The 25,568-nt window shown below is 42.5% G+C and overlaps 1 protein-coding gene across 1 annotated transcript; it reads left to right on the top strand.

The window, feature by feature from the left end:
• Positions 1-13,284: 13,284 nt before the first annotated feature.
• Positions 13,285-14,079, top strand: LOC109216382 (immunoglobulin G-binding protein H-like). Its single transcript, XM_019380530.1, has 2 exons — positions 13,285-13,431; positions 13,507-14,079. Exons 1-2 carry the CDS (start codon positions 13,285-13,287, stop codon positions 14,077-14,079), a joined length of 720 nt encoding a protein of 239 aa, XP_019236075.1.
• Positions 14,080-25,568: the final 11,489 nt, after the last annotated feature.

Below are 25,568 nucleotides of genomic sequence, written 5' to 3'. Positions count from 1 at the left end.
CTAAACTCAACCGAAACTCGCACTTAGAAAACTTAGCATACAACTGACTGTCTCTCAGAGTTTGAAGAACGACTCGAAGATGCTGCTCGTGCTCCTCTTGGCTGCGGGAATAGATCAAAACGTCGTCAATGAAGACAATCACGAAGGAATCCAAATAAGGTCTGAACACTCGGTTCATCAAATCCATGAATGCTGCTGGGGCATTTGTCAACCCAAACGACATCACTAAAAACTCATAATGCCCGTACCGAGTGCAAAAAGTTGTCTTAGGGACTTCGGATGCCCTAATCCTCAACTGATGGTAGCCAGATCTCAAATCAATCTTCGAAAACACTTTGGCACCCTGAAGCTGGTCAAGCAAATCATCAATCCTCGGCAATGGATACTTGTTCTTGATGGTGACCTTGTTCAATTGCCGATAATCAATACACTTTCTCATCGATCCATCCTTCTTCTTAACAAACAATATCGGCGCACCCCAGGGCGAGACACTAGGTCTAATGAAGCCCTTATCAAGCAAGTCCTGTAACTGTTCTTTCAACTCCTTCAACTCTGGCGGGGCCATACGATATGGCGAAATAGAAATGGGCTGAGTGCCCGGAGCCAAGTCAATGCAAAAGTCGATATCCCTGTCGGGTGGCATCCCCGGCAGGTCTGCAGGAAATACCTCTGGAAACTCACGAATAACTGGCACGGAATCCATAGAAGGAACCTCAGCACTAGAATCATGCACATATTCCAAGTAAGCTAAACACCCCTTCTCGACCATACGCCGAGCCTTCATATAAGAAACGACCTTGCTGGTAGAATCACCAGGAATCCCTCTCCACTCCAATCGAGGCAACCCCGGCAGGGCTAAGGTCATGGTCTTGGCGTGACAATCCAATATGGCATGATAAGGTGACAGCAAATCCATCCCCAATATGATACCAAAATCAACCATGTCCAGAAGTAAGAGATCTACACGGGTCTCAAGACCCCCAATAATAACCACACACGAGCGATAGACACGATCTACAACAATAGAATCACCCACCGGTGTGGAAACATATACAGGAGCACTCAAGGAATCACGAGGCACAACCAAATACGTAGCAAAATAAGATGACACATAGGAGTATGTAGACCCCGGATCAAATAGAACTGAAGCATCTCTACTGCAAACAGAAATCGTACCTGTGATAACTGCATCGGAAGCCTCAGCCTCAGGTCTAGCTGGAAAAGCATAACATCGGGGCTGGGCCCCACCACCCTGAACTACATTCCCTGGACAGCCTCCTGCTAGCTGGTCTCCACCTCTAGCGGCCTGACCTCCACCTCTAAAGGCTTGACCTCCACCTCTAACACCTCGACCTCCACCTCTAGCTGCCTGACCCTTACCTCTAGCTGGCCGAGCGGGCTGTGGAACACCCGGTGCTTGAACCATAGCACGAGAACCGTGATGCTGAGAATTGCTCGAGGCTCGAGGGCAAACTCTAGCAATGTGCCTCGGATCGCCACAAGCATAACAAGTCCTCGGCTGTTGGGACTGCTGATCCTGAAACTGGCCCTAACGGCCTGAGTAACAACCCTGAAAACTCTGGAGCGGAGGTGCACCTGTAGGAGCTGGTGATACACTGTAGGGTAGCCGATCCGAATACTACGTATGAGAACCACGGCCACCTGGAGCACCCTGAGAAGCCTGAAGTGCTGAATGAAACGGCCTGGGAGGATGGCCCCTACCAAAAGAATCCCTGCCTCCAAAGGAGGCACCACTGAATCTGCCCGAATGACGAGGCATCTTGTCAGACCCCTGACCTCTCCCCTGTGACAGAACCATCTCAACTCTCCTAGCCACATTGGCCGCAACCTGAAAAGAAATCTCGCTCCCTGTCTCCTTAGCCATCTGCAATCGAATAGGCTGAGCGAGTCCCTCAATGAACCTCCTCACTCTCTCTCTCTCTCTCAGTGGGAAGTATAATAAGAGCATGATGGGCCAAGGCAATAAATCTGGTCTCGTACTGAGTGAAGGTCATAGAATCCTCTTGGAGACGCTCAAACTGCCTCCGATAGTCCTCCCTCTTAGTGATAGGAAGAAACTTCTCCAGAAATAGCTGAGAGAACTGATCCCAAGTCAAAGCCGGTGACCCAGCTAGTCTAGCAAAACAATAATCCGTCCACCAAGTATTGGCGGAACCTGACAGACGAAAAGCAGCAAAGTCGACCCCATTGGTCTCCACTATCCCCATGTTCCGAAGAACCTCGTGACAGCTGTCCAAATAGTCCTGGGGATCCTCTGAGGATGTACCACCATAAGTAGTAGTGAATAGCTTGGTGAACCTGTCCAACCTCCACAAAGCATCAGCAGACATAGCTGCTCCATCATCGGTTTGAGCTACCACACCCGGCTGAACTGCTCCAACTGGCTGAGCTGCTGGAGTCTAAAACTGAGGAGCCACCTGCTCCGGAGTGCGAGTAGCGGGAGTCTGTGCTCCTCCCCCATCCTGAGAGACGGCTAGTGCTACAGGAAGTAAGCCTGAGGGCGACACTCTCCATAAGGCCCACTAGATGGACCAAAGCATCCTGGAGTATCGGGGTAGCGATGAACCCCTCTGGGACCTGAGCTGGCCCTACTGGAACAGTCTGGGCTGGAGTCTCCTCCTCAAACTCTACCTGAGGCTCCGCCACTGGTGCTATTGCACTGGGCTGAGCCCTGCCCCTACCTCAGCCTCTAGCACGGCCTCGGCCTCGTCCTCTGCCCCGTATAGAAGCTGCCACTGGGGGCTCGGGCTGTTGATCAGCGGATGAAGAAGCACGTGTTCTCGCCATCTGCGAAAGAACAGAGTAAAAGTTCAATTAGCTATGAGAAGTCACATCGCACGACAGAGAAGAATAGATGTGAAGTTATTCCTAAACTCTGTAGCCTCTAGGGGATAAGCACAGACATCTCTGTACCGATCCCTCAGACTCTACCTAGCTTGTTCATGAATTGTGAGACCTAGGCAACCTAGTGCTCTGATACTAACTTGTCACGACCCGGATTTCCCACCCTCGGGAGTCGTGAGGACGCCTACTCGTGAAAGCTAGGCAAGCCAACTATCAAGGTTCTACACGTTAACAATCAACCTAAACAATTATAAACAGTAACTATAGCTAACAAATGAAAAGTGCGGAAGAGTTAATTTAAATCCAAATACTCCAATATATGTCTACCCACGAATCTGGTGTCACAAATTCACGAACGACTAAGATTTTTACTACAAATATAAGTCTGGAAAGAAAGGTACAACTGTTCTCGGAATGAAAAGAGACAATAGAAAAGCTAAACAGGGAAGGAGGACTTTAGGCTCTGCGGACGCCAGTAGATCTACCTTGGGCTCCCTGGACTGAAGGCAGCTACCTCAGCTACTCACCGGGTCCGGTACCGAAATCTGCATAAAAGAGTGCAGAGTGTAGTATTAGTACAACCGACCCCATGTACTGAGTAAGTGTCGAGCCTAACCTCAGCGAAGTAGTGAAGAGGCTAGGGCACGACACTCATATATACATGTGCAGATAAATCATATACAAACCAAAACATAATAACAGAAATCAACAGAATAAGGTGGGAAGGGGACATGCTGCGAGGAATATCAGATTCTAATTGTAAATCAATAAGGAAGCATAATGAACATCATATATAAATCAGCAAGAATAATGAAATGGTAACACGTGCACGGCATTACCCTTCATGCTTTTACTATCGTCCTCCCCATATGAATCAACAGAAACGGTACGGCATCACCCTTCGTGCATTACCTCGCATAATCATGGCACGGCATCACCCTTCGTGCATTATTCCTCACAATATCAGCACGGATCACCCTTCGTGCATTAACTCTCAAATCATGGCACGGCATCACCCTTCTTGCATTAACACTCATAATATCGGCACGGCATCACCCTTCGTGCTTTACACTCTCTCACAATATTATGCACGGCATCACCCTTCGTGCTTTACACTCTTCCTCACCCAAACAATAGAAAACAATATGTCCCGGCAAGGGAATCAACAATATCAATAATAACATCCCGGCAAGGGAATCAACAATATCGACAAAACCTCCCGGCAAGGGATTCAGCTATAGCCAATCTCGTTTCAACAATTTCTTTACAAAATGAAACTTCAATTTGAGTCAATACTCGACAATAGTCAATTACCAAGAATCTTTCATAAGCTTTGTTCAACATTACTAATCATCAATTGAGCATGATTGGTACATAATAAGTTCACAAAATCATGATATAAGGCTCACGGGCGTGCTTGACACCAACATATAGATACTCGTCACCAGACCTATACGTCGTACTCGATACAAACACATAGCAAATAGACCACAACTCCTATTCCCTCAAGCTAAGGTTAGGCCAAACACATACCTCGATTCCACGGACAAATTAAGCCTCTACTACCGCTTTACCTCTCGGTTCCACTTCCAATTCGCTTTTATCTAGTCACAAATTACTTAACGATATCAATAAATTCTAAATAAACCAATTCTAATGCATGAAAATAGATTTCCCATTGTTTTCCCCAAATAGTCAAAAATCGACCCCGGGCCCGCTTGGTCAAAACCCGAAGTTCGAACCAAAACCCGATCACCCATTCACTCACGAACTCAAATATGTAATTAGTTTTAAAATCGGACCTCAAATTGAGGTCCAAATCCCCAAAATTTGAAAATCCTAACTTCTACTCAAAAACACCCAATTTCCCATATAAACCCTAGATTTTGAAGTGAAATCATGTAAAACGATGTTATAGATTGAAGAAAATAAGTTAGAATTTGTTTACCTATGATTTGGGGAACAGCTCTCTTCAAGAAAATTGCCTATGGGATGTTTAGGTTTGAAAAAGTGGTAAAATGAAGAATAATCCCGTCAAAATCCCACTTAACAGGTTTTATATGTCGCAATTGCGACCAGGGGTTCGCAATTGCGACCCTTCAGAATCCTGCTACCTTCGCATTTGCGAAGGATATGTCGCATTTGCGACGGGGGGCTTCGCATTCCCCAGCCCAGAGGTCGCAATTGCGATGGGGGCCTGCCCAAGCTGGGTTCGCAATTGCGACACATGTGTCGCATTTCCCAAACCTGAGAACTTCGCAATTGCGAGATCAGAGGCCTGTTACACAGCTGCAACATACCAGCAATTGTCCTAAGTCCAAATTCACTCTGTGGCCTATCCAAAACTCACCCGAGCCCTCGGGGCTCCAAACCAAACATGCACGCAAGTCCAAAAATATCATACAGACTTGCTCGTGCGATCAAATCATCAAAATAACATCAATAACTACGAATTAAACATCAAATTCATGAGATTACTCAAGAACATTGAAATTTCCATTTTCTCAACTATAGATCCGATTTATACCAAACCAATTCCGATTCTTACCAAATTTTACAGATTCGACTTATTTATTATTTTAAACCTGTACCGAGCTCCGGAACCAACAAACGGGCCCGATACCATCAAGAACACGCATCATTTCATTTCAAACAGCCTTTATATTTTCCGGCAAATAATTTTCTTTAAAAATTCTTTTCTCGGGCTTGGGACCTCGAAATTCGATTTCGGGCATACGCCCAAGTCCCATTACTACGAACCCTATGGGACTATCGGATCTCGGGTCCAGGTCCGTTTACCAAGAATGTTGACCAAAGTCAACTTTAGTCAATTTTAAAGGCTAATTTCATTTTTTTTTCTAAAATTTCACATAAAAGCTTTCCAGAAACGCGTTCGGACTGCACAGGTAAATTGAGGTGAGATAAAAAGAGGCTTTCGAAGCCTCGGAACATAGTTTTGACTTCTAAAACAAAAGATGACCTTTAGGGTTGTAGACATGTAATTTTTGACCCTCCCCAAGATTTTACACATTTTACCGTTAAATATTTAGTTTAGGACTAATTTCGCTATTTTAACTAGCTTTCGCTCTTTTACTTTATTTTTATCACATAAAAATAAAAAATTAGAAAAAAAGATTTTTCATCTTTAGGTTAAAGTCAATTAGTATATTTATATTTATAGTATTTTAACATTTGAAAATACAAAAAAAAGTTAGTTTCACTCGTAGTATTTAGTTTTATATTAGTTTATTTTAATTTAGAGTGTTTTTTACATTTTTATAGATACTTTGTATTATTTGATCTTTTTAGCCTAAGTTCAAACCCAAAAGACATGGTCCAACCCAAAAGACATGGTCCAACCCAATTACCCTTAGCCCATTCTTCCCAACTCATTAGCCCACTTAAGTGCAAGATTTAATCCTAACAATTTATTTTCTTCTAATCCAATGGCCATCATCCCTTCTCACCTCCATATAAAATACCCAATTATAAAAACCCTACCTTAAGTTTTTAATTCCTAGACCTACACTAAAAAGAAGAAACGGCGTCCTTCACCTTCATCAGCGGCACCCACACAAAATTCTCAAGCTTCACTTCACCTTCCACTCTAAGCCAGACTCAAAAATTGCTTCAACCAAGAATTCACAGATCAATTATGATTTGTGATTCAGTTAAGAGGCATATCAAAAAGCACGCTTCTGGCATTTGAGAAAGAAACCAGAACAAAATACTCCCTTTTTTAGAAATATATAAAAATATAATTCGGCTGCGTCTGATCTGAGTCTTCAATTGACTGTTTCTCTTCAATTTCTAGAATTATAATATGCATTTTGTGGTGGTATATTGATTGAAAAATTAACTAGGTCGAAACGTTGTAGAAGAAATGCTTGAATACTGCTTCGGATTCATCGAGATACAGTTGCCTTACTACACTGTAATTGCACTTCCAAATAAGATTTGGGTTTCGAGCTTTTCGGCGTCGATTCGAGGTTTCGGTTTATAATTTTGGTGTTTCGGTCCAAGGATTATTGCTTTATTTAGCCCGATTGACTTGCAATTTTCAGCTTTGTTCATCAATAAAAGGTCCATTTCTCAATTTTCATTCTCATTTTCTTGTGTTATAATAGCTTGGCGCACGTATTGGTTGATTTATGATTCTACGTTGTATGAGTATCATGTCTTAGTTTTCTTTTAAATTGTTTTAATTAGTTTTTATTTCGATTGTGATGCATGTAGTCTTGGGTTCTTGAATAAATGCTTTTAATCGGGTAGATGGAAAAATTAGACTTGTTTCTTTCTTGGCAAGGAATAAGAATGGGCCATAAGGTGGGTTTTGAGCCATAAGGTATCTGGCCAAGCATAAGATCATGTTAGCTAGCCTTTTTGCTCCCTAATAATTTTTGTTCGTAAATTTGGCATCTCAATAATCTCAAAATTTAGGAAGAATAATGAACACCGTTAGAGTGTGTTAGGCATGCTCCTAATCTATCATCGTGATTGTGTACACGTTCGCGTGACACAAGTATGTTTTTAAAAATGAATATTCGTAGGAAATGCTGGCGCGGTTTAATCTATCATCGTGATTGTGTACACGTTTGCGTGACATAGTTACGATTCTTCTAAAATGAAAATCAAGGTATGCGTTCGCGCAACTTTGGCCAAGCTTTTCCTAAATAACAAAGCGTTATTAATTGTGGACACGTTCGCGTGACATGATTTTTCACGCGCCAAACAAATGGGTACACGTACGCGTGACCTGTTTTAAGATAATTTCTTAAATTAAAAGAGGCAAATGCATATAGGTTTTTTTTTTAAAATAAGTAATTAAGCAAGTTGATTAAGCCAAGTATGATCAAAGCGACCGTGCTAGAACCACGGAACTCGGGAGTGCCTAACACCTTCTACCGGGTTAACAGAATTCCTTACCTGGATTTCTGTAATTCGCAAACATTAAAACAGAGTCAAATCTCCTCGATTCGAGATTCTAAACCGGTGACTTGGGACACCATAAACTATCCCAAGTGGCAACTCTGATCTTAAATAATAATCCCGTTTCGATTGTCACTTAAATTGGAAAAAGCTCCCTTATACTCCCTTTCGGGGTAGTAAAAGGAGGTGTGACAAGGGTTATCACAGAAAGATGCAAACTCGAGTTCCTCTTACTCAACTCTTCCACAGCCACATTCAATCACTTACCAACTATCTTTCTATATATAGCCATCATCGTAATATGAATAAGATAGAGCTTAGGAAATTGAACTCTTACAATTGAGCTCTACCACACGATCTAGAGTAAGAAGAAAGAGTGACAGTCCTAAATGCCCTATAGTCTACTGCTTATAAGTTTGGTGCACAACAAACCAATAAATAAGACTCTAGCAGACACGGCTTGTAGACTCCATAGGACAGAACTGCTCTGATACCAAGTTTGTCACGTCGCAAACCTGAAGAGGCATGGCCGGCACCCGGTGCCATACTTGGCCCGAGCATACCACTCTGTAACTGGGAACTCTAGAGGGGAAACCCTCAACTTAGGCCAATGAGGCCATATTCCGAATCGTCAGAAAATAATGCCTCTCTCATCTATGGGGTAAACATACACAAAAGTTGATATATATAACTATGCAGGCCGATGAAGCCGCCATGAACATCTACTGATATATAAAATATACAGGACACGACTACAAGCCTCTAGAGATAACTGAACTGTACCATGGTCGGGACAGGGCCTCGACTTACCCATCAAACCTGTATATATAAAATGGAATCCAAGGTCTAGACCTGGTAACTCCGAGGAAGTGGAGCTTACCAACCAAGCTGAGGTTTGACTCTGTCTGCTGGAAGGGTCTGTCCAACTATCAAGGAGGACCTGTAGGCATGAAATGTAGCATCCCTGGCAAAAGGGCCGCCAGTACGAAATAATGGACCGAGTATGTAAGGCAATAGAATAACTGAAAGCTGAAATTGAAGTGATAATATAAGAACTGAAAGTAACTGGGAGTCAAAGATAATATGAAGATATACTTACCTGCTGATACTGACTCAATTCTCTTAATATAGTAAGTAAAATAGCTATCCGGCCTTATAAGGCTCGGTATGTGTAATAGCTCTACCGTAGTAGGCACACTCATAGGCGCTCGACCACAGTAGGCTCGGTATATAACTCACCATCTGATCAGAGGTTGCCCAATAGGGGCCTGCCCACCGATTATGGCTTGATGGTGGTGAAAATACTGTAATATTGTATATATATGTAGACCCTCTGCTCTCATGACTGGAAGGAGACAGTACTCAATTGAATATAAAGCCCCGATAAGGGAGAATACTGTAACTTATGAGACTAGGATAATGTATATAAATTTAGAAATACGGACTTCTCTTTATGCCTCGTTATCAAACTCATGTAGTTACGAGATCATGCCAAAATGAAGGAAGGGCTTAGTTTTTCGGAGAATAAACGACGAGAAATGATATGAGCTTCCGATTCTCACCTCGATACTCCGTGTCAGAAACGACAAAATGAAAGAAACATCTCGTCAGTCACGTCTCAAGCTTGTCAGCAGCTAGTTGGCCACTTCTGAATTTGAACCGCTGTTTGAAAACTATAAATACCCCCTTCCTTATCCATTCAAACTTTACTTTCAAACTTTCTACCCTTGCTTCTTTGCAATTTCTCCATTTTCTAGCACTTATACTCTGATTTCTAGAGATCCTTTCTGAATGATTTTGTTTGTCTCCACCCCAAGTAATTTAAGCTTACTGCTCTAACTTCCTCTTCTTCTCTTTTCCTCCATCTTTAAGAGAAATGGCGAAAACTTCAAACATAGTTCCCCAAAAAGAAGCTTCTTTTACATCACGACCGGTCAGCAAGGAACCAACGGCGGAACCTCCTCTTAGCACGTTCAATCCTGGCGGGTGCTCAGTGACCGCCAATTTTAAGGTTGAAAAACCTTCACCCGTACCGGGCCGGGGTGAGAAGGTTTCAAGGTACATCTGCTCGATCACTGAAGACATTCTCCCACGGTTAAATAGGATTGCAACTGGGTCGGCAAAGACGTGGTGGTTCCCGAGCCCGATGAAGATATCACTACCCACGTCGAGGGATACTTAAGTGTTTACACTTATCCCTTTACGTTGGACCCATTGGACCCGGTAATCATCCATTTCTCCAAAAGGTATGAAGTGTGCCTTGGTCAGATCTACCCTTACTTATGGAGAATCATCATCTTTCTCCAATTCTTTGTGAGCAAGATCGACGGCTGCTCATTCACTATTGACCACCTTATGCGCCTATACAGTCCCCGGCGCTTATGGAGAATCATCATCCTTCTTTCTTATCGGTGCTCGGTGGTGAGCAGCTGTTGCTCGGGTCCCGAATGCATTCCATCGACTCAAGGAGTAGTTCGAGGGCCTCATATCCCAAAAGCCATACTCCGAGCGTGCATGGCGCGAGCTCTCGAAGGGCCGGTAGGAGGCCCGTTCTCACGGTGAGTTTCCGTTCCTGAGTGAATAATACTTGGTTTTTTTTGTGTCATTGATTTCTTACTCGTTTCGTTTCCCTTTGCAGGTCTTTCCAAGGATGTCTCCATAAGTGTCACGCCCCAAACCTGAAAAGGGGTAGCCGGTATCCGGTGCCATACTCGGCCCGAGCGTACCATTCTATTATTGTGAACTCTAGAGGGGTAACCCTCAACTTAGGCCGATGAAGCCATATTCCGAATCGTCTGAAAAATAACGCCTCTCTCATCTATAGGCTAAACATACCCAAAGCTGATATATATAACTATGCAGGCTGAAGAAGCCGCCATGAACATCTACTAATATATAAAATATACAGGACTCGTCTACAAGCCTCTAGAGATAACTGAACTGTACCATGGCCGGGACAGGACCTCGACCTACCCATCAAACTTGTATATATAAAATGGACTCCAGGGTAGAACCTGGTAACTCCGAGGTAGTGGGGCTTACAAACCAAGCTGATGTTTGACTTTGTTTGCTGGAAGGGTATTTCCAACTGTCAATGAGGACCTACGGGCTTGAAATGCTGCATCCGCGGCAAAAGGGACATCAGTGCGAAATAATGTACCAAGTATGTAAGGCAACAAAATAACTGAAAGCTGAAACTAAACTGATAATATAATAAGTGAAAGTAACTGGGAGTCAAAGATAATCTGAATATATACCTACCTGCTAATACTGACTCAATTCTCTCAATATAGTAAGTAAAATAGTTGTCTGGCCTTATAAGGCTCGGTTTGTGTAACTACTCTGCCGTAGTAGGCTCGCTCATAGCCGCTCGGCCATATTAGGCTTTGTATCTCGGCCATTCTAGGGAGAATACTATAACTTATGAGACTAGGATAATGTATATAAATTCAGGAATACGAACTTCTCTTTATGCCTCGTTATCAAACTCATGTAGTTACGAGATCATGCCAAAATGAAGGAAGGGCTTAGCCTTAACACGCCTAATCCGATTCTCTTCACAATCCCTCTAATACACATCAATAGCGACAAAATACGTAACGGCGGATCGAAGTAGGGGAAAATCCGTATGATATTCTTGAGAAAGATTGCACCATACTCCCTTAGAATCGCAAATATCACGTTGCTATAGCGTTATGAAATTTCATATGAATTCATGTTGAGAATCTGATTTCCGAGAGTTAAAGTACATTCCATGTTGTGAATGCCTCTATTACTAGCACATACACCTCCACAATAATGATGTAGGAATATGAATTCATTTTGATAATGCCTCTGTTACTAGCACACACATCTCCATTCTCCATAATAATGATGTAGGAGATAATGATGTAGGAAGATTGTCTTAAGACTTTTGGTTGTGGGCCCCACTTTAGGGGATGACTAAGCCACAAATACTCTCTTAAAATGCCACCTTGTAATGAGAGTTAAGAGTCATTATTAATGCCTCTTCGGGCTGCCACGTTGGGGGCGGGGGGTTACACTTATCCAAAAATTAACCCCTTTCCCTAATCAACTTATTAATTCCCAACTAATCCAGTAATAACCAATTACCCACATAATTAAAAATTATCTCAAATTACTTAAAATATTACTCATATATAACACATGTTATACACCTCACTATCATGGTCATGTGGTACCTTTTATGGCATTAGTCCATAAATACGGGATATTATATCTAGGACCATATTTTATCCCAAAATTGCCAAACTTCGACGAAAGTAATTTTTTCGATTCGCTTACCCTTTCTCCTTCACGAATTTACTCATCACTTGTTTGAAATAGCATAATTCTTATAATCTCAGAATAACCTCATTCCCAAACTTACGTCGATTAACTTACGACAAAACTTTAACGTACAAAAATGCGGGATGTAACATCTCATTTTCCGAGCTTCCATCAATTTACTTATGGCGTACTTTCACGTACGAAAACATGGGGTGTAACAATAAGGCCTCCATTCGGTGACGAGGATGGCCCCACCGAGTCCCCTGCTTCGAGATAGGGTGGGGAGAAGAAGAGAAAAAGGGCTTCGAGTTCTCCAAACTCGGAGAAGAAAAAACCGAGGAGGAGGCTGGTGCACTAATCTAAAGAAAGCACCAGTTCTCAAGTAACATCATCGGACTCTCTGCGCCGACTGAGCAACGAATCTGAAGAAGAAGCCTCTGAACTGGTGGCCCGTGTGTGGTCAGGGTTAGAGGTACGAGGGGCCTCTGAGTCAGAGAGATGTGAGGATGATCTGCCTCGAGCAAGGGAGGTCGACAAAGAGGTCGTGGTCGGGGCCAATCTGGAGGTCGTGATCGAGGCCAATGCGTAGGCCGTGGTCGAGGCCAATATGGAGGCTAAGGTCGAGGCCTCCCGGGATGAGGGTATAGCCCAGGAGGATGCACTCGGTGTGATATACATCACCGAGTCCCTTCGTTCTCTGAGTCTATGATCAACAAGGCTCGGGCAGTGAAACCTCGCCTTAAGGAAGGGACCCATGGAGCAGACGAACCTTTCCGCGGCTTTTTTGATGGTGTGGATTCTACCACCACGGATTAGAGGTGCCGAGGAAGAGTCCATCTTTGGGAAAAAGTGGGCCTTCCTCGATCCTGAAATAAATCAATGGGTTCCTAGCTCCAAGCGTGGATCCTGACCGAAAGCGATCGATCATTATCTCGATTCTGGAGAATGCCCGGGTCCTTTCTGCCCCTGTAGGTGTGGCCAGTTACCTTCGGTGCTTGGTGACCGAGGAGGACCAAGCCAAGATGAACAAGGTGGAAGCGCCTTGCCTGTTCAATGAAGCTCAACAAGCATTAAACCGGGTAACTTCAGATACCTTTTGATGATTTCTAGTTTGTACTTAGATCAATTTGTATATGATCATAACTTCTTTCTCTGTTTTTGTAGGCCTTGGTACTTCATCACGAGACTTTTCTCTGATATATGGAAGAGCTAAACCAATATGAGGCCGAGATTCGAGGGCTTACTGAGAAGAGAGATGCTTACAAACATCTCAGTGAGAAAAGTGAAGGGGAGGGTAAGAGCCTCCTAGCTAAGCTAGAGGTGGTTCAGAAGGAGCATGCCGACCTGGTTGAGTAGGTAAGAAGAGTATTTGAGGTTAGTGATGATGAGTCGGACATGGTGACTAACGGTCCGAACCCGCAGGTCCAACAGAAGCTTGATCAGATCGAGCAGCTACGGACAGAGGTATATACGGCGAAGGCCGAGGCCAAAGAATGGAAAAGCAACATGGACCGCTTGGCCTCGGAAAAAGAGACTGCTCGGGCACAATTGTCTTTGGCTGAGTTCCATCTTCGAGCTGTAAAGGAAAGGGCCTTGGTGCAGGCCAAAAAGATCGAGGAGCTCCAGTCTCAGCCAAATTTGGCTGTCTACGATCGAGAAAATCTGTCCAAGGAGCTTGAGACGGCCAAGTCGGAGGCCAAGGTGATTAAAGTCGATGCCGATGAGATGGTGGCCGTTTATAAGGCCGATGCCGAGGCGGCTCAGGTTCGAGCAAAGGATATCATCGAGCATGCAAAGCGGCAATCTCGAAGGGAGGCCCTCGAGAAAATTCATGCTCAGGGTTTTGACTTATCGCATGAGATTGAGAATGCCAAGGGGCTCAAAGCCGAGGCTGAAAAATTGGCCTATCTCGAAGATGATATTGATTCCGAAGATTTGGGCGAGTCTGAGGGTGGAGGAGACCCCGAACGTGATGCGGCCCCCGGTGAAGACTAGGCCACTTAGGCTCATTTTTTTTTAGTATTACCTTTTTTTTGAGGCCGTTTGGACTTTGTAAAAAATTTATATCAAGGTTATCTAGCCTTTGTAAAAATTTTGACATGTATATAAAGCCTTTTTCCCTCCAGCAGTTTCTGAATTTTTTCCTTTGCTTTATTATTTATGATTGCAAAGATTAAAACGCCTTAGCAAGAAACAGTTAGGTTATATTAGTAGGTTCGAACAAGCCTTGCCTTCAACATTATTTTGTTTTTAAGGCATCGTGGGGGTTCGGTGTGACCGAATTTTTTTTCCCAAAGTACTTATGCTTTTTAGATTATAGTTTGCCAAGGGTAGCTTTTAGAACTGGTTAAGAAATTTTAAGGCCTTGTTGTTTTTTCTACGGGTCTCAGACATCTTCGAGCCGCGTTAATTTGGCCGTAGCTGCTGGGGCCAAATGCACATGCAAGTATACGCGATCGTCAAGTAATAAAGTGACTAAAAGTCGGATGTCGAACCCACAAGGACTTATGATTAACTATTAACTAAATTAGACTATCCTAATTATCTAAACAAGAACCACAACCTTAGAACGTGAAGTTTAGCTCCACATAGACATGGTAGTCAAACAACAAATCATACAAAGAGACATAAAAATTACAAAGTTTGGTGGAAAAAAAGATGAAACTCGGCCGCCACAGCGGCTCTATGCTCTCCCTTCGTCAAAAGTTGTGTAAAAATTATGTTTAAGGACTATTTATAGATGTAGGAAAAAGCCTAGGCGAAATAACCAAGTCCAAAACAAAAAAAGAGACAAACTAACTTCAGAAACGGACACCGCGCGTCGCCAGGCTAAACGCGAGACACATCCTTCGCGCCGCCTGCTGCTCAATTTATTTCTCCAATTTGATTCTTGTTAGTGCCTAACTTTCATTCCAAGATTCATGCAACTCAAAACCAAAGACGTTGCCATTCCAGGTAATCAACCAAAGTTCTCATCTTCTTTTTCGTTAATTTCCCATTTGCATAGCTTATCTCTGTTCACTAATTTCTTTGTGCTCTTTGCTCCAAATTTTATCTCAAAGTACCTACATTATGCATTAACACCCAAATAAGTGTAAAACTCCATAATTAAGTTAATTTGGACATATTCACTATCATATATAACCAAAGAGCGGTAAAAATACGAGTAAATTAATATCGAAGCATATGAAAATATGCCAAACATCACTACCCCACACTTAAACCTTTGTTCGTCCTCGAACAAACAACTATAATAGACGAACAAAATTAAGCTCCTACAATTCAAAACATGCTACACGTATGAACATTGTCGATTGCAACAATTAAACTTTATCATATGCATTCCACACACACTTCCCATAACTCATGCCACACTTCAAAAATAATCAAAACAAAGTCAACATGCTCATAACAATCCTAGCCTCAAAGACCGACTCATGGCTTGAACACCCAACGTCGTAGAGAAGTCTAATAACGTTACCTATCCGTCGTGAGACCATGTGCCCTCACAACAAGAACAAGAGAGCAAGTTCAATCCACACAGTCGAATCTCATGATCAAATATATATCTTAATGACTCATATATATCAAAGAAAATCACTCACTCACACAAAGAAGTCACGTGCATGCAATTGGTACCAGATGCTTGCCCATAATGTAAATCTCTACTAATGTAGGCTCACTCGATCTAAAATCAATTAGGACTTTTTTGTGGTTGTAATGTGGGGTAAGGGGCAGGTAGGATATATTTAGGAATAGTGACTCAACCTCCTAAGCACTTTAGCACATCAAAAAATTACCTTAAGCGTATTTTCTTCAACACCACTTCAATTTCACAAACAATATCACCCCCAAAAACGTTCCCTTTTTCTTTAAGCACTACTTTAATTCATACCTACTAGCAAGAACAAGACAATAATTTATTCATCTATATTTTTCCTTCTTTTTTTCCAGATTTTTCCCTCTTTTTTCCCAACTATTTTTTTTTTCAATTTCTGCTAGTGGTATTATTTTACAAAACAAGTGCATCTTTCTTCCTTTCATTGGTTCCACTCAAAAGCCATCCCACACTTAGTCCCTTCTTACTTCTTTTAGAGCTCATTTCACAATTAAAGTGCTTTAAGAGGTAAAAGGATCAAAACAACGTCAATTAAAAACAAAAGGGTATAGGCTCGTAATGTGGGTGCCAAATAAAAGTCTATAGGCTCAAAAGGGTCACTAGGGATAAATTTTATTTATGGTAAGCAATGCGCTCAAAAAGATCAAAGAAAACCTAAAATCATTTCTCAAACCGAGCATCACCTAAGATTTCCGCTTTGACTCACATACCTGGCAAGTTTTAGACTCAATCACAAAAACATGGACTACACAAAAACCTCACTAGAGATGGCACTTGACTCACTATGGACGGACCCATTCCGACTCTCAAACCATGCAAGTATTCACGGAGCCACGAGATATTAAGCAGTAAGCGCAAAGTGAACACAAGTCAAGAAATGAGACATAGGTGTTACAAAACATGCAATCCCATTTATAAAGGCATCATGATCAATTTTAAAACATAGGGAAAGTACTACACATGCCAAATCCTAAATATGCTACTATCAAACAAGTCAAGAGCGCATAGGAATCTCATATTTCTTCCTCCATTTATTTCCTTAAATTCTAGTCTACTCTAAAAATTGAAAAACTACTACCCGGGTCAAACTACATCCCATGAAAAAGAAGCGAGGCACAAAGAAAAACCACGGGGATTATTACTACCAAAAAACCAAAAAGACATACTTTTGTATTATTTTTTTGCTAGACTTTAATCCCTCAAGAAAACTGTCTAGGAGATCCATCGTCAGGAAAAGTCCAATATTTTTCAATTTTTTTTTTAATTTTAAAATTAATCACCTAAAATACTACACTATTATAAAAAACAGAAATAAGAAAAAAAAAGAAATTAACATACTAAAATAATACTACTAATGATCTAAAGGAATTTCTGTCACCCCATACTTAAAAGAGTGCAGTGTCCCCAATGCACAAATAAAGCAAAAAATAACCAGGGTGGACAAGAAACTCCCTGAAAGGCCAAAGGTTGTAGCACAAGCAGCTCACGGGGTACTCAGACTTCTCTCAAGGATGGTCCTTTGTGTGGACACCCCACACTTAGTCCTCACCATCTAGCTCGCTTTTGCACTCTTCCAATGGCTTTGCTTCCTATGCTGATAATCCTACAAAATCAAAACAAACACTGCAAAATAATATCATAAAAATAAAAGAAATCAGTAAAGTTGGGTTGCCTCCCAACAAGCGCCTGATTTAACGTCGCAGCACGACTTGAACCAATTTCTGCCTCCACCTCGAACTTATGAATTGTACCCCTAACATGGAATCCAGTCTGTGGCTATGCTCCTTTGGTGGGGATACAAAAATAAATAGGCTAAGTAATAAATTTTTCACTCTATGCTTCTCGGCCATTATATGAGGAATGTAATTTTTTCTCTTTGGCACAACAAATTCAAGAATATAGGCACTCTCATCCTCACCCTTTGACTCTCTCATATGCTCAGATAGCTCGATTAATATCTTACTATCTAAACACAGTGTGGAAACATGATTAGAATGAGGTCTAATGCGCCCTAACTCATGAATTGTACTGCTATTTATATCCTCATTTATACACAAACTCATTTCTCTAAAAGTAATGTTATCTACTCCCTCACATGACTCTAGAGCACTCTTCTCTACATTGGCATCCTCAATCAAAACATGGTCTAATGATTGGTATTCTCGTTTTAGCTCCTCAATTTGGACTAGAAGATTTCTTTCAACTTCACACAACTCATCATTAAATTGTTGAGCGTTACACGCATCAATATTTGCACTCAAATCTGCATCCAAGTTATACACAGCCAAGCCAAAATTATCAATTTTATGTGCAAGATCATCTCTCTCTTTAGACCAATCATTCACCAATGTTGTTAGTAAACAACGTCATTCCGAAGATTCCCGTAATCGAGAATATCAGTCCCAATACCAACCCTTACTCCCATATTCAAATTCAGACCTCCCAGAGTTCAGGTCATGACAAGCCCAAAAAGACGGGCCATAAAAATCTTCCGTCAACCAAGCGTCTTCATCAATAACCTTACCTCCGGATATTTCATCCCCAGATGTCATGTTGAGAGAACTATAAGCACACTAAGAGAAATCAAATTGTTATAAAAATAAAAATATTTACAAAAAAAACTTGTAAAGATAAAAGTAAAAGTCTAATCTAGAGAATAGCTAATTTTAAGTCCCCGGCAACAGCGCCAAAAACTTGTTGTGGCCAAACGCATACGCAAGTATACGCGATCGTCAAGTAATAAAGTGACTAAAAGTCGGATGTCGAACCCATGAGGACTTGATTAACTATTAACTAAATTAGACTATCCTAATTATCTAAACAAGAATTAAACCTAGAAATATTTGATTCTAAACTAATCAAGATAAAGGAAAATAAATGGTGAACTCTGAAAAAGGGAAAAGCAGATTTTTATGATATCAAGGTAATGAAAACGATCTAGGGTCATGAGCTATCTAACATTCTTACTGTATTCTTCAATTGAATTGACTGACTAATTTATCTAGTTTATTGGTTGACATGGTTAATATTGATCATAAGAATATGTCGAGTTCTTACTTGCCTATTCAAGCTAATCTAACGCCTATATGTCTATAGAGTTAGAATCAACAAGAACACATTTATAACTCATGTGCATCAACCAAGCAAGGCAATTAGGTATATGTCTATCCTAATCGCGAATCCATTCCTCGATGCCCGGATTCAAGAACTTTCTCTACTCAATCCTATATGCAATCTAGAATTCTCACTTTCGAGTTCAATTCAAGATACGTAGATAGTATTCAATTGGTGATCAAGCAATCAAATAATTAAGTGCAGGATTAAATAAATAAACCAATATGATAAACTAAGAAATCAAAATCAATATCCGAATAACAATATTTATGAAAGAACCACAACCCTAGAACGTGAAGGTTAGCTCCACATAGACATGGTAGTCAAACAACAAATCATACAAAGAAACATAAAAATTACAAAGTTTGGTGGAAGAAAAGATGAAACCCGGCCACCACGGCGGCTCTGTGCTCTCCCTTTGTCAAAAGTTATGTAAAAACTATGTTTAAGGACTATTTATAGATGAATGAAAAAGCCTAGGCGAAATAACCAAGTCCAAAACAAAAAAGGAGACAAAATAACTTCGGAAACGGACACCGCGCATCGCCAGGCTAAACGCGAGAAACATCCTTCGCCGCTTGCTGCTCAAATTATTTATCCAATTTGATTCTTGTTAGTGCTAGTTGCCTAACTTTTCATTCCAAGATTCATGCAACTCAAAACCAAAGACGTTGCCATTCCGGGTAATCAACCAAAGTTCTCATCTTCTTTTTCGTTAATTTGACCTTTGCATAGCTTATCTATGTTCACCAATTTCTTTGTGCACTTTGCTCCAAATTTTATCTCAAAGTACCTACATTATGCATTAATACCAAAATAAGTGTAAAACTCCATAATAAGTTAAATTGGACATATTCACTATCAAATATAACCAAAGAGCGGTAAAAATACGAGTAAATTAATATCGAAACATTTGAAAATATGCCCAACATCAGTAGCCTTTTTAGTTCGGGTGTTGTCCAGTGGGCTTGCCACTCCGAGTCATCCGGGCTTGCCTAGGATAACAATCCCTAAGTGGGGATGGCCGTAGCCTTTAAAATTCGGGCGTTGCCTAATAGGTCATGTGCCCCCGAGTTCCGACATCCCGGACCGTTTGACTTATTACAGACGGCAGTCCCTGAGTGAGAGTGATTGCTCGAACTCGGATTAAGGTAGCCCTTGGGCTTGATACCTTTAGGGGATCGAATGTAGGAAATTCCTTGATAAATGCAAGAAAAAATTTTAAAGGACAAGATATTTATCCGCAAGGAAGAGACTTCTTTTTATTCTTGTGCATAATAGTTATACATATGCACATGTTTTGTGCCAGGGTTCGAGCAGTCTATGCGGGTACGGTTCATTTGATTGTTTGGACCTTAAAATAAATCCTATCTATCGAAACCCTTCAATTACAAAGTTTCTTTCCTTGCTAAAGTCGGTATCCGAAGGTAATGCCCCCTTGTTGCCTCGTTAAAAACCTTGCCGAAAAACCCATTTGGGACAAAACCGATTCAAGGGGAAAAGAGTGCAACGCGTGCTTTCAGACATAAAGCTTGTACCGTTTCTTGTTGGTTACCTGCAAGTGTTAGTTCAAAAATAAGTAAAAAGGACATGAATGGGGTCTTACCTTAGTAGTAGTATCGCGTCAAGTGAGTTATGATCCAGTTATTCGGTAGTCGTTCACCGTTCATTGCCCTGAGTTTGTACGATCCTTTTCCGATGATCTCAAGAATTTGGTACGGTCCTTCCCAGTTTGGCTTCAACTTCCCTTCGTTGGGGATTTGGGTGTTCAGTGTGACCTTCATTAGTACTAAGTCCCCGGTATTGAAGTGTCGAAGGTTGGCCCTTCGATTGTAATATCTCTCGATCCGCTGGTTTTGGGTGGCCAACCGGATAAGGGCGGTTTCGCGCCTTTCATCTAATAACTCTGGGCTCATACTCATGGCCTCGCCATTCAATTCCTTTGTTGCATATCGGAATCTGATACTCGGTTCTCCGACTTTGATCGGTATTAGAGCTTCGGCACTATAAACCAACGAGAACGGAATGGCCCCGATATTGGACTTCGAGGTCGTACGGTATGCCCATAGGACTTCGGGTAGGATTTTCTTCCATTTTCCTTTGGCGTCGGTTAACCTCTTTTTGAGGTTTTGGAGTATGGTTTTGTTGGTCGATTCGGCTTGTCCGTTCCCACTAGGGTGATAAGGTGTTGATAGGATCCTTTTGATCTTATGGTCTTCGAGAAATTTGGTCACTTTGTTGCCGATAAATTGTTTCCCACTTGTCGCACACGATTTCGGACGGCATTCCGAACTGGCATATGATGTGGTCCCAAATGAAATCGATGACTTCCTTCTCCCTAACCTTCTTGTATGCCTGGGCTTGCACCCACTTAGAAAAATAGTCAGTCATAAACAAAATAAATTGAGCCTTACCGAGTGCTCATGGAAGAGGGCCAACGATATCCATTTCCCACTTCATAAACGGCCATAGTGACAAAACTGAATGCAGCAGCTCCCCGGGTTGGTGGATCATCGGAGAATGTCTTTGGCGCTTATCACATTTTTGCACGAACTCCTTTGCGTCCTTTTCCAGGTCGATCCAATAGTAATCCAGCTCTGATTAACTTTCGAACCAATGATTCGACGCCTGAATAATTTTTGCAGGTGCCCTCGTAAATTTCCCTCAGAACGTACTCGGTTTCCCCCGGTCCTAAACATATCGCAAGTGACCCATCAAACGTTCTTATCAACAGAGTTCCATCTTCGCACAAGCTAAACTGGGATGCATTCGTGCGCAGGGCCCTCGATTCTTATGGATCTGAGGGCAGTTTTCCGCACTTCAAATATTCTATATACTTATTTTTCCAATCCCAAGTTAGGCTTGTTGAGTTTATCTCGACATGGCCTTCTTCCACTACCGATCTCATGAGTTGTACGACTGCCCCCGAGTTGAGCTCGTTGTCCTCGACCGACGGTCCTAAGTTAACAAAGGCATCGGCCTCGCTACTTTGATCCCGAGGTAGTGTTGAAAAGTCCACTCCTTGAACTAATGTAATGTCACATGCAACTTGTCTAGGTAAATTTGCATTCGTTCTTCTCTGACCTCGAATGTCCCATTAACTTGGTTCGCCACGAGGAGGGAATCGCACTTAGCTTCGATCACCTCTGCCCCTAAGCTTTTGGATAGTTCGAGACCTGCAATCATGGCCTCATATTCGGCCTCATTGTTAGTCAATTTTACAGTTCTAATAGATTGTCTAACTACATTGCCTGTACGTGGTTTCACTACGATGCCAAGTCAGTCCCCTTTTGCGTTCGAGGCACCATCCGTAAAGAGGGTCCAGATTCCCAAAGACGTCCCCGAGTTTACTAACAACTCTCTTTCGACTTCGGGTACTAGGGCCGGCGTAAAGTCGGCCACAAAATCTGCCAAAACTTGAGATTTAATGGTTGTCCGGGGTCTATATTCAATATCAGACCCGCTGATTTCCACAGCCCAATTGGCCAATCGTCCCGAGAGTTCGGGTTTATGCATTATATTTCGCAATGGGTAAGTAGTCACATCACATATAGGATGGCACTAGAAATATGGTTTAAGTTTCCTAGAGGCATATAGCAAGGCGAGTGCCAATTTTTCTAGGTGAGGATATCTAGTTTAGGCCTCACCTAGAGTCCTGCTAACATAGTAAATTGGAAATTGTGTGCCTTTCTCTTCCCGGACCAGGACTCCGCTTACCCCTATCTCCGATACTGCCAAGTATAGGTATAGTTGTTCGCTTGCCTTCGGCGTGTGAAGCAGTGGTGGGCTTGATAGATATCGCTTGAGTTCTTCCAAGGCCCGTTGGCATTCCGGGGTCCATGAGAAGTTGTTTTTTCTTTTTCAGTAGAGAGAAAAATCGGTGGCTCTTATCGGAGGACCTCGAGATGAATCGCCCCAGGGCGGCAATGCGCTCGGTTAGCCTTTGCACGGCCTTCACGTTGTCCACCACCGTGATATCCTCGATGGCTTTGATCTTGTCGGGGTTGATCTCGATTTCCCGATTGGATACCATGAATCCGAGATATTTACATTATCCGAGTTCGAACGCATATTTTTCCGGTTTCAGCTTCATATTTTACTTCTTCAATATGCTGAAGGTTTCCTGCAAATGCTTTAAATGGTCCTCTGCTCGCAGGGACTTAACCAACATATCGTCAATGTAAACTTCCATGGATATTCCTATTTGTTCTTCGAACATCCGGTTTACTAGGCGTTGATAAGTGGAACCGGCATTTTTTAATCTGAGTGGCATCATGTTATAGCAGTATGTGCCGTACTTAGTGATGAAGGGGGTTTTTTCCTGATCATCCAGGTTTACCCGTATTTGGTTGTACCCGGAATAGGCGTCGAGAAAATTGAGGATCTCGTGGCCGGTCGTGACATCGATCATGCAATCGATGTTGGGCAAAGGGAAAGACTCCTTAGGTCATGCCTTATTCAAATCCTTATAGTCTACACACATTCTTAATTTGTTCCCTTTTTTAGGGATTACCACTACGTTCGCTAACCATTCTAGGTATTTCACCTTGCGAATAGACCCTATTTTAAGGAGTTTAGATACCTCGTCCTTGATGAAAGCATGTTTGATCTCGGACTAGGGTCTCCTCTTCTGCTTGACCGGGTGGAATTTCGGGTCCAGGCTTAGCTTGTGAGTGGTAATCTCCGGTGGGATCCCTGTCATATCAAGATGGGACCAAGCGAAATAATCTATGTAGCTATAAGAAATTAATAAGTTTTTTCCTGAGCTCGGGGGTTAACCCCGTGCGCAGGTATACCTTCCGATCGGGTAGATGTTCAATCAATGTGACTTGTTCCAGCTCCTCAACCGTTGATTTAGTGGCGTCGGAATCATCGGGGGCTATAAAAGATCTGGGAACCCCGTAATCATCGTCTCCATCAGTCCCCTATTTATCCGACTAGATCGTGGCCAGTGTTGATAATTGTTATTTATCCCCTTGCTTTGTATCCGAACTCGGTTACTTTGGTGTTGCGAGTGTTGATATAGAAATCACTTCTTCGACTACAAACATTTCCTTTGTGGCTGGTTGTTCCCTGTAGATTCCCTCCTAGCGTTGGGAACTTTAACACTTGGTGAAGAGTCGAGGGCACTGCCCTCATGTTGTGGATCCATGGCCTCCCGAATAGGCCGTTGTACCTCATGTCTCCTTTGATCACATAAAACTTGGTTTCCTAGATGGTCCCGGCAGATTCACGGGTAATGTTATCTCTCCCTTAGTGGTTTCACATGCCATGTTGAATCCGTTTAGAACTCGAACTGCAGGCACGATTTGATCTTGTAGGCCGAGCTGTTTTACGACCCTACTATCGGATGATGTTGGCCGAGCTACCTAGATCAATTAACACACGCTTAACTCGAGATTTATTTATGAGTGTAGATATTACCAGTGCATCGTTGTGGGGCTGCACGATCCCTTCTGTGTCCTCATCGTTGAAAGACAAAGTTCCTTCTGGCATGTAATCTCGAGTCCGTTTTACCCTTGTGATGGATACTTTGGTACTTTTCAACATCGGCCATTGAGGAACATCGACCCCACCGATGATCATGTTAATGACGTGTTGAGGTTCTTCTTGTTAGGTCTATTTATTAGAATCCCTATTTCTGAAATGATTCTTGGCTCGGTCACTCAGGAATTCTCGAAGATGCCCGTTGTTGAATAACTGGTCTACCTCATCCCTCAATTGTCGATAATCCTCTGTTCTGTGGCCACGAGTGCCATGATATTTGCACATCTGGTTTGGATCACTTTGGGCTGGGTCGGATTGTAGAGGTCGGGGCCATTTGGTGTCTTTGATGCGTCCGATAGCTGATACGATGGCAGCAGCATCGACATTAAAGTTATATTCCGATAACCTTGGTGCCTCTTTAGGTCCAATAGGCCTGTCGAAACCGCTCTTGCTCATGAGTCCCCGCCTGCTCTGGACTCAGTCATTCTCCTTTCATTTCGCATAGAACTCCGTCCGGGCCCGCTGCTTCTTCGATCCCCATTGTATGGCTGGTATTGATCCCTGTTCAACCTTGGTTCACGGTCGATATCTCGCTGACTCTGTCAATGGTTCTAACAAGATAAACTAACTCGGAAAGAGCCCCCAATTGATCATCTTCGACTCTGATTTTCAATTGATATCGGTTATGCACATCAGCCCAAGTAACAGCCGGATACTCTATCGGATTTTGCTTCAACTGCTGTGAAGCCACCAAACTTCGAACATTGAGTCCTTGGGTGAAAGCTTGAATGGCCCAATCATCAACGACTTCAGGCAAGTCCATCCGTTCCGTTTGAAACCGGGACACGAACTCTCTGAGCATCTCATATCCTTTTGTCTTACTTTAAAGAGGTCCGACTTCCTGGTCTTGACCTTGATAGCCCCAGTGTGTGCTTTCACAAAAGAGTCTGCAAGCATAGTAAATGAGTCAATAGAATTAGGAGGTAAGTTGTGATACCATATCATAGCTCCCTTTGACAGGGTCTCTCCGAATTTCTTCATCAAGACAGCTCGATCTCATCATCCTTCAAGTCGTTTCCTTTGACGGCGCATGTGTAGGAAGTGACATGCTCGTTTGGGTCAGTCGTTCCATTGTACTTAGGAATCTCGGGCATGCGAAATTTTTTAGGGATCGGCTTTGGAGCCGCACTCGGAGGGAAAGGTTTTTGTACGAACTTCTTGGAATCCAAGCCTTTCAGTATCGGCGGCGCTCTTGGGATCCGGT

The sequence above is a fragment of the Nicotiana attenuata genome, unplaced genomic scaffold (assembly GCF_001879085.1).
Source record: "Nicotiana attenuata strain UT unplaced genomic scaffold, NIATTr2, whole genome shotgun sequence".
NCBI classification, from domain to species: domain Eukaryota; kingdom Viridiplantae; phylum Streptophyta; class Magnoliopsida; order Solanales; family Solanaceae; genus Nicotiana; species Nicotiana attenuata.
The sequence above is the reverse complement of the archived record's forward strand: the minus strand, read 5'-3'. Positions and strand labels throughout refer to the sequence as shown.